The 9,281-nt window shown below is 57.8% G+C and overlaps 1 protein-coding gene across 1 annotated transcript; it reads right to left on the bottom strand.

Annotated features, from left to right (window-relative positions):
* Positions 1-3,630: 3,630 nt before the first annotated feature.
* On the bottom strand, positions 3,631-6,401 carry FOS (Fos proto-oncogene, AP-1 transcription factor subunit). The gene is made up of 4 exons (XM_068165554.1): positions 6,071-6,401; positions 5,388-5,633; positions 5,156-5,263; positions 3,631-5,032 (listed from the first exon to the last, which is right to left on the bottom strand). The coding sequence occupies exons 1-4, from the start codon at positions 6,209-6,211 to the stop codon at positions 4,424-4,426; spliced, it is 1,104 nt and encodes a 367-aa protein (XP_068021655.1). The 5' UTR covers positions 6,212-6,401; the 3' UTR covers positions 3,631-4,423.
* Positions 6,402-9,281: the final 2,880 nt, after the last annotated feature.

Raw genomic sequence — 9,281 nt, 5'->3', positions numbered from 1 at the left:
GGAGTCAAGGTTTCACAGTACCTCTTGCAGTACAAAGGGGAAAAACAAAAGGGGGAGAGTGGGGAGGGATAAGATTTCCCCCCACACACTTTGATATTGAGAGGCCACTAAGGTTTGGGGTTTTTTTAAAGTCAAAATTTTCAACATTGCAGGCCAGTCTTCCCAGCTAAGAGCTGATGGTGGAGATTTGCAGGTGGAGAGGTGATGCTGGGGAAGTCACCTCTAAGGACAATAAGAGCTACAAGCTGTTCCATGTGAGCCCATCTGGGATTCAGCACTCCAGGCAGCCAGGGCAGCTCTCCTTCCTGCTGTCGGCACAGTGTGCTGGAGGGTAAGTGAAGCCCACGCAGTCTCCTCTCCCCACCACCGGGGCCCACCATCCACAAGCCATGAAAAGAGCTTAGGCTCTATGCCTCTCTCCAAGCCGGGACAAGACCAGGAGTCAGCAGCCCCGGCTGCGGGGAACGCTTCCCGGGGAACGCTTCCCGCGCTGCACCCCTCCGAGGCAGAAAGCTCACCACCGCCGCCTCCCCTCTGGAACCTTCCGCCGCACGAGCCACCCGCCTTCCCGCGCCCGCTACGGGAAGAAGGGCACCGCCGTTTGCCATATATGGGCACGGCCGGAAGCGCTTGCGTCACTGCGCTGGCTCGCGGTGCCTCCGCGGGGTGCGCGACGTCACGTCCCTGACGCGCCCGCCGCGCGCCGCCCTGGCAACCAAACAGTAAACACAGCGATGGGGGCGGGGCGGCGGCGCGCAGGCGCGGAGGAGCCGGCCCGGGGCAGGAGGCGGCGGGGTTGGGTCCTTACTGGCCGCCGGGGGGGAGCGTGGTTGAGCCTGTAATGGGGTGAGCCTCAGGGCTGCGTTCGGGGTCTCGGGAGCGCTCCCACGGCCCCTGGTCAGCCTGGAGGGTGCTGGGCAAGACCTGCGTCAGCCCCTCTCGGGGCCTTTCCGCGCCCGCCAGTCACCCGGCTCCGTATGAGAGCCCCGCTGGGTCGCGCTGGGGCTGGCCCAACGCTGAGAACCTTCGCGATGATTTCAGGTATCGGCAGTGGTGCCACCGCAGACACTTGCGCCCCGCACTGCGGTCCGCGGGGTAGAGGGGCCGGCCCGCCGCGACTCCGAGGGCAGGAGCAGGAGACGAGGGGGTGCACAGGAGGGTGTCGGGCGGCAGCTTCTGTCAGCATCAAAGCTGTCCTGGAGCCGCAGCACCCCACTGTTTTGAGGGCTGCTTTGCTTTGCAGCCCTTATTTATATTATAGATGTGTTTAACGGGTTTCCTGGGGTTTTACAAATCTGCTTTTTTAAATTCATAATAACAATTCCATTATTCCTTGCATTATGTTGTAGTTTCATTTCTTAGAATTAACTACAATGCTACAATGGGATCAGGAGCACAGCAGGCATCCCAAATAATGTAAGTGTTACCTGCTTGTCTTATCTCATTCCATTGTTTGGTTAAACAAAGCTTTGTGCCCATATCTGTGTGATGTATCAGATACTGCTTATACTTGAAGCACATGCATGCAATCCATTCCAAACAGAGATTACTGTGTTATTCCTTCTCATGGCTCTGTTGAAGGTAGTGGCAAGATTCCCACTTATTTGAGATTTCACTACATGGTTCTCAAATGCTAAGATAAACCATATTCATGACACACCCTAAATTTTATGTAGCACATCCTGAATTCTGGATCAGCCCTGGCTGAAGGTAATGAGTAGGGCTGGAGCCTGGGGTTAAATGTAACAGCCATCTCTCAAGTAGTGCCACCCATGCGTTTGACATCATTGTGTAACAAAGGTCAAGCTTGACAAGGCTCTGAGCAACCTGATCTAGCAGAGGGTGTCCCTGCTCAATGGAGGAGGGTTGAACTAGATGACCTTTGGAGGTCTCTTCCAACCCAAACCATTCTATGAAATGTGAAAGGTGACACACTTGGCACTTGCTGCTGCTAGAAAGAAAAGCCTCTGTTAGGCAGCAGGACTGCTATCTGTCTGCATTCAGCACTAGATTTTGCTTTAACCTGTCTGGTTATCATGAGAGATGGTGAGGCCAGGATCACTCTGCCTTTTGAGGGGACTCTCTGGTATTTGGGGACCCTGTAGACCCCTGCCAAACATTTGGTGATTTCAACAGCATGCATGGACTCTCTGAGACCTAAATTCTTCAGCTCTGAACCTGACGATCTTTCAGCAGCAGGCAGATTGTGATTCCAGGTTTACTGCCTTCACAGGGTTACCTGTCACGTAAGTCTCACTCTCTTACAGCTACACCTACACGACTGCTTCAGGGGTCAGCTCTACTGTGCATTTGCTGCACCTGGGTGTTGCCCTTGTAAACTCAAGTGGTGTGAAAGTAGCTGCTCCTCAGTGGGTGGTATCTCAGGAGCAACTGGGGTCATTCTTTGTCAGTTGTCAGCACTGCCTCCAGCTTAAATGTTGAAAGACGGGAAGCCGTGCACGTAATATTTGCTTTCGCACAGGGCTGGCCTTGTTGAGTAAGCCATGAAGCTGCAGTACACACTATTGAGATGAGATACATCCTGTGCGTGGTCTGATTAGGGAAGGGGTGAAGAAAGCAGGCCCTGCTGCAGCGACCAGGAAATATGGCATTACACAAACCCAGCAGCGAACACCAGCCTGCAGAGATTTGCTGAGAGCATGATGCCAAGCTGGCCTTCAGCTGGCATATACCAGTGCAGGGGGCATTGTTGCCTTCACCTTGAGAAAGGAGTTCTTAGGGGCTGAGGTGACAGGTCTAGAGATGATCAGGAAGGCCTCACTGCTCTTGTGGGACTCCTCATGTGGGGCATTAGGTAGAGAGAACAACAGTGCTCTGCACACAGGGGCAACCTACCTGAGCTGCTGTCTTTCAAGGGGTTCATTTCAGAACACAAACAACAGAATAGCAGCCCCTCTAAACCAACTTGGGCAGAAGAGGCCAATGTTACACGAGCCCCAGGTGGAGAGCATGTGCCCCCAGCATGCAGGCTGTTTGCTGTAACTCATTCATTCAAGGACTGGGATAGCTTTGATGGATGGGAACAAGGGAAGCATCAGCATTTTGCCTTATACTGCTCAGCCAAAAGTGAGAAGTACATGAGCAGCTTTCCTACACTTATGGCCAAAAGAAGATAATACTACCATAGCTTCACATAGATTTACCAGACCAAGTTTAGGGGCACCCCCAGCAAGGGTGTATCCACACATCAGAAGAGGAAGTTGGGCCATTCAGAACACACAAGTTATGGGTGGGACACACCAGAAACTGCCTCCCTCATTCAGGGGCATGAACTTAGCTGCCCTTTTTACCTCCTTTCCAGTGAGGCCTCCAGTTTAATCACAAAAAGGCCAGAGCAGGTGACATAGAGGAGTGGACCAAACCAAGATCAGATGAAAGCCATAAGGCCTCCCTTGCTGTCCCCTGGGGTGGGTGGGTAGGAAAGGCTGTAGCCACAGCCCTCCTTGATTACCACCAGGACAAGGACAGGTCTGTCCTTAATGGTATTTCCCCCTCACACCTCAGGCACCCAGCACTCATCTCCCTTTTATAAAGCCAAGACTAAATTAGAGGCTAGGGAACCCTTTTAGGGTTACACAGAAGCAATGCAAAAGGTAACACAAGGACAGCTCCGACAGCCAACTTAAATGCTTTTATTGACAATGTCTCTGAACAATAATAAGCAAACAATGCTTAAAGTTTCATCCAAATTCACTTTCCACATGTCAAAAAAGACCTCAAGGTAGAAAAAAATAAAATAAAAATATAAATATCTGAGAATCCATCTTAATAAATAAATTAAAAACACAATAAAAACGTTTTCATGGAAAACTTATGTCAGAACATTCAGACCACCTCAACAATGCATGATCAGTAAAGTTACAATGAACATCGATGTAGAACTACAGTACATGGATATAGCTATTTATCTATCTACTAGAAAATAAAATAGAGTCTCTTCCCCCCCACATAAGATGGGTCATTGCTAAGTCATCAGAACACGATATTGCCAGGAACACAGTAGTTATTGTTAATCAGCTGCACTAGATACAAGTTGGAGATACCCAGCACCAGGTTAAATTCCAATCATTTAAAACCAAGAGATTAATTAGTTAATGCTAGTGATACTAAGGAGGGGAGGGAGTCACCTACCCAGCCATGTGGGACATGCTACAGACTACCAGCTCTCATGGATGGGTCGTTGGGGACGAGACAAACTCCATGCGATTTGCTACATCTCTGGAAGAGGTATGAGGCCTCACTGCAGGGCGCTCTGCCAGGCCCCGGGGCACCAGGCCAGACAGGGGGAGGTGGTGGTGGGGCACTCCCCAGGCCTGGGGAGCCCCGTGGGGCACAGCGGCGAGTCCGTGGGGGTGCACGGGCAGGGGAGGGGGCCCGGCAAGTCAGTCAGTGCTGGAGCCCCTCACAAGGCCAGGAGGGTAGGGGAGCTGAGGGAGTCGGACGAGGGCTCATTGCTGCTGCTGCCCTTCCGGTGCGCGGCAGCACAGCTGGGAAAGGCGTCCGCCTCTGGGTAGGTGAAGACGAAGGTGGAGGTGTAGGTGCTGGGGCACGGGGTGCAGGTCACCACAGGGGTGCAGAGGGGCTCCAGCTCGCTGCTGGTCCCAGCACCCAGCGACTCCCAGTCCGACGCGTAGAAGGAGGAGGTCCCAGGCAGGTCCATGTCAGGCACGGAGCGGGAGGCCTCCCGTGGCCCCGTGGAGAAAAGCAGCTCGTCGAAGGGCTCGGCCTTGAGCTCCAGCCCGCCACCACTGGTCTCCTTGGGCTGTACGGCCGACGGCGCTTCAACCATCAGCGGCAGGGCAAATGCAGCTTCCTCGGTCACGGGTGTGCTGGCAGTGCCGAGGTCCAGCACACTGGCAGCTGCCAGCTCCTCGGAGAAGCGCAGCTCCTCTGGCATCTTGCAGGCGGGCCGGTGGGCTGCCAGGATAAACTCCAGCTTCTCCTTCTCCTTCAGCAGGTTAGCTATCTCTGCCTGCAGTGCAGACTTCTCCTCTTCCAGCTGATCAGTCTCCTACAAAGACAGAAGGGCTGTCAGACAAGACCGGCATAGCCCCCGGCTAGATCCCTCCTCCTCTTGCCACCCCCGGCCCCGAGTACACACACCATCCCCACTCGCCTCCCGGGCAGCACTTACCGCCTGCAGAGTGTCCGTGAGCTCCCGCCGCCGGTTGCGGCACTTGGCCGCTGCCATCTTGTTCCTCTCCCGGCGGATTCTTCTCTTCTCCTCCTCCTCTGGGGACAGCTGCGGACAGAGAGAGGCCGCTCAGTACCGCCGCCAGCCTGGTGTCACCCGCTCGGGGCAGCCTGTCGGCCACACCTCCCCATTCACTCCCATATACTCCCCAATAACCCTGGTCCCTTCTCACCTGCTCGACTTTGCCCCTGCGGCCGATGCTCTGCCCGCGGCCGCCCGGCGCCTTCAGCACTGCAGGGCGGGAGTAGGCGGAGGGGGCAGGCGCCGACACGCCATAGGGGTGCCCGCGGCTCTGGGAGGGGGCCACCGAGGAGATAAGGGTGGGCTGCACCAGCCACTGCAGGTCGGGACTAGTGGAGATGGCCGTCACTGTGGGCACGAAGCTGGCACTGGAGACAGCCAGGTCGGCGCAGAAGTCCTGCGGGACAGAAGAAGGAGGGGACTGCCGTCAGCGGGGAGCCCGGACCGCTCCCCGCTGCCCCCGGGGCCGAGCCGGCCGTGGCGCCGCGCTGCTAGCGCCGGCTCCACACAAGAGCGGCCTGTTATAAATATCTCTGACGTCCGCGCTGACGCAGACACTGCTCCGGAGTCTCCTCAATGAACTCGCGTTTTATCAATGAAGCCGCTTTACACACCCGCCGCAGAGCGCGGCCGGGGCCACGGCTCCCCCCGCCCGCCTCACCGCGGCACCGGGGCCGCTCCCCCCCCACCCATTCCCCAGCCCAGGGGCAGCTCATTGCGGCGTGCCCTCCTCCGCAGGCACGGCCGGGACCCGTGCCGCCTGCTCCCGTCCCGTCTCCTCCCATGTATTCCCACCCCACGGCGAGGGCGCAGCCGGCTTGCTTGGCACCTCACCTGCGGGTTGACAGGCGAGCCCATGCTGGAGAAAGAGTCTGCCGGGGAGGGGTAGTAGGTGAGACTGTCCCCGGCCGGAGAAGCGCTGCTGCAGCGGGAGGAGGGTGTCTCGTACTCTCCGGCGAAACCCTGGTACATCATGTCAGTCAGCTCAGTGAGCGCAAGTCGGCAGTGCGAGGTGAGGCGGTGGTAGCGGAGCGCCCTTGGGAAGCAGGCGAGGAGGGGGCCGGTTGCGTGCGTCCCTCTGCTCGATGCGGTCCGGTTCGCGTCGCTTCGCTCCGCCGCCGGGGCTACCTCTGCCGCTGGAGTACCGCGCGGCGCCTCCCTTTTATACCCTCCCGCCGACGTCACTGGGGACGCGGCACCCGCGCCCGCGGGGGAGCCGCCCGCCCCGCGCCCGCCCCTCACCATCGCCGGGGCCGCCCCGCGCACCGCCCGCCACGGTCTCCCGCGGAAGAGGAACGCGGCGAGAGGCGGGAAGCAGCCGCCGGGGCGGGGGAGCCCCAGGAGTGGCAAGAGGGGGGGAGGCGGCGGGGTTCCCCCCCCCTTGTGGAGTGGTACGGCCGGGCTCGGGAACCCACTGACGCAGATATCCTTATATGGGATACATCCTGTGCGAGGGGGCGTGACTGACGGGAAGCGCTCCAGGCTGCAGCCAAGTGCGGCGGGTGGCGTGGACGGGGCGCGACGCGACGGGACGGAACGCGGCGTCCCCCCTCCCTCCCACTCCCATCCCCCACCACCCGCAAAACGCTTGGCCCTGCTGAGACCCTGGTGCACCAACGCTGCCCTCACAGGTGCCGTCCCGCCGTAGGTGAACCCCTCCCCAGGGTCCGGTGGGGTCCCCGTGTAGCACGGCCGCCGAGAAGGTTCTCCAAAGGAGGTGGCAAAGCAGGGCCTTAGGCTGGAACCTGCAGCGGGCTGGCCCGGCAGGGGTGCGCTTCGCATTCGCAAGTCAAACCCTCTCACCAGCACAGAGAGGGGTCTGCCTGTATCTGGGCACGGGACACGGAAAGCCTGACACACCCCCAGCCCTGCAGCGAGGGACGCGTTATGTGGCACCGTTTACTTGTCTATTAGATGTGCAGAGTAATGGTCGAGAGCGAGGGAGACGACAGAAAGAGCCAGGAAGCCCTACGAGGGAAGCGTGGCGGGGTGCAGCCCCCCAGGAAGGTTGGGAGCACATGGGAGCAATGCCCGGGAATGCTGCGACACCCGCCAATGGCACGGGAAGGGGGCCACCGGGAAACCACCGGCGACGAGTGAGGGGTGAGGCTTGTCCTTTCCTCTAGTTTGGGTTTTGTTTTGATCCTTGTTGCAGCGAAGCCCGGAGACACCCACCCACGACGGGGATGTCAGGCAGCCCTGGCTCAGGTCAGGCTGAGCTGGGAGCCAGACCGCAGACTCGCCTTGCACGGGAGCCAAGAGATCGCGGCTATAGATAGTAACAGGGAAGCTGCAGCAGCGAGCGTGTTTACAGCAACAAACAGAGCCTGCAGCGCAGTCTCCAAGCAGGAGCGTCACATAGCCAGGCTGGGATCCTGCTGGCAGCTTCTCCCGCTGTTTGAGCTCATGGGCTAAATGCAGTGCCTGATGCTGCTGCTGCTGTTGCTGTTGCTGTGCGAGCAACCTCCGTTCTTAGAGATCTGGGCCACGGGGGCGGGAGAACTGGGCCAGATGCTATTTCTGAGCTGCCCGTCAGAGCGGAGGGGACAGCCAAGGACTGCTGCAGCTCACGGCCCGCACCGCTCCTTGGGAGGGACCTGCGGCGACCAGCACTGCTTCTCACCAGCTCAGCGCCAGCCCGTGGGCTTGCCCCTCTCAGGACAGGCGTCAGCCACTCCAGGTCCCTGCGCTGCCAGGAGCTCGTCGCCCTGGCCAGCACGGCCCCATGTCAGCTGCCAAAGCAGTGGTGGGAGCATGGTCTCCTCAGGAGCACCAGGCTGTGGCAAGGAGGTCCCCCCTCAACACTGTTCGGAGGAGGGACGTGCCAGCAAATTAGCAAAGCTGCAACCCTTCTGTCCCTGCCAAACCTCTGTGGCCATGTCCCTAGCAGTGCCTAGGTTGATGTTGCCCAGCATAGGCAAGAACTTCCAACATATTTCCAAGTCCCAAACATTTGCCAGGCACGTTTCAGAAAATCCCTGCTTAGCCTTGTTGCTGTCTAGAAACTGCCCCAGGGTTCCTCTAGCCAAACTACACCCCCAAAAGAAGTGTCTAGAAATCAGGGAGGAGGGTGACACGCTTCACCAAAACCCCAAATATTTTTGTGGCACCCATACAAACTGTCTGTTGCCGTCTCCGCTGGCGACCAGGCGCGCTCTGTTTGTACCAAACGGAAAGTGCACGGGTGCTGCACATTTCTAACGTGTGGAGGCACGGAAACAGAGAAAGCGAAAACACATGACGTAGGTCCAAACGTGGGGTGCACAGGGTTTTACCACAGCGTGTGTGAGGGGGGAAAAAAAAGAGGAAGCAAGCAGCACCACAAGGACAAAACAAAATCACAGTGTGAAACCTCCTGCCCTGGTGATGGGGTTGCCCTCACCGGCATACTGCCAGGGCTTGATGAAGGCTCCTCACCACGCTCACGGGCCAGGAGCAGGCTGAGGCACTCAGCCCTTCCAAAATAGCATGATCTGAGGAATGGATCACGAGTCCATCAAACACTACAAGACTATTAAACCTGTACAACCAGGACCAGCAGGGTTTTGTCGGGTTCCAGTGGTGCTTGTCTGGGCCTCAGCTCTAGAGATTCACCACTGTTGCAACTGGGATTCTCCTCAGCCCAGGAGTATGGATCTCCAATCCCAGCAAGACCCTTTCCCCCTGCTCCAGACAAGGGCATGGCATGGATAGGCACTACAATGGTGAGTAGGAGGTGACTGCTGACCACCACTGGTGGGGGGAAACAGCTCTTCCCAGATGCCAGGCCAAAGGGAAGAGGCTATAGCCACTGTCTCTTGGGCATCACAATGGTACTGGCAGGGCAGAATGAGAGCACCCATCCAATGAAGATCTTGTCTAGGGTACCAACAGGACACTACTTACTTGGCCCTGCTTTTCCTTCTGGCAAGCAGGGAGGTGGGAAAGCTTACAAAGGAGCAGTGCACTTCCTGGCCCCAGAGAGCAACATAAGAACTTGGTCCTGCTTTCACACTCCACCTTCAGCTGAGATTGTTGCTGAGCCTGGCTTGGAAAGTGACAACAG

The sequence above is a fragment of the Melanerpes formicivorus genome, unplaced genomic scaffold (assembly GCF_026170545.1).
Source record: "Melanerpes formicivorus ecotype bairdi unplaced genomic scaffold, bMelFor1.0.p_v2 SCAF_90, whole genome shotgun sequence".
NCBI classification, from domain to species: domain Eukaryota; kingdom Metazoa; phylum Chordata; class Aves; order Piciformes; family Picidae; genus Melanerpes; species Melanerpes formicivorus.
The sequence above is the reverse complement of the archived record's forward strand: the minus strand, read 5'-3'. Positions and strand labels throughout refer to the sequence as shown.

Coding starts and splice junctions, on each gene's coding strand:
- FOS (XM_068165554.1), bottom strand. CDS start 6,211: ATGATGTACCAGGGTTTCGCCGGAGAGTACGAGACACCCTCCTCCCGC. Junction 5,264..5,387: donor GCAGGGGCAAAGTCGAGCAG/GTGAGAAGGGAC, acceptor CTCTGTCCGCAG/CTGTCCCCAGAGGAGGAGGA. Junction 5,033..5,155: donor TCACGGACACTCTGCAGGCG/GTAAGTGCTGCC, acceptor CTGTCTTTGTAG/GAGACTGATCAGCTGGAAGA.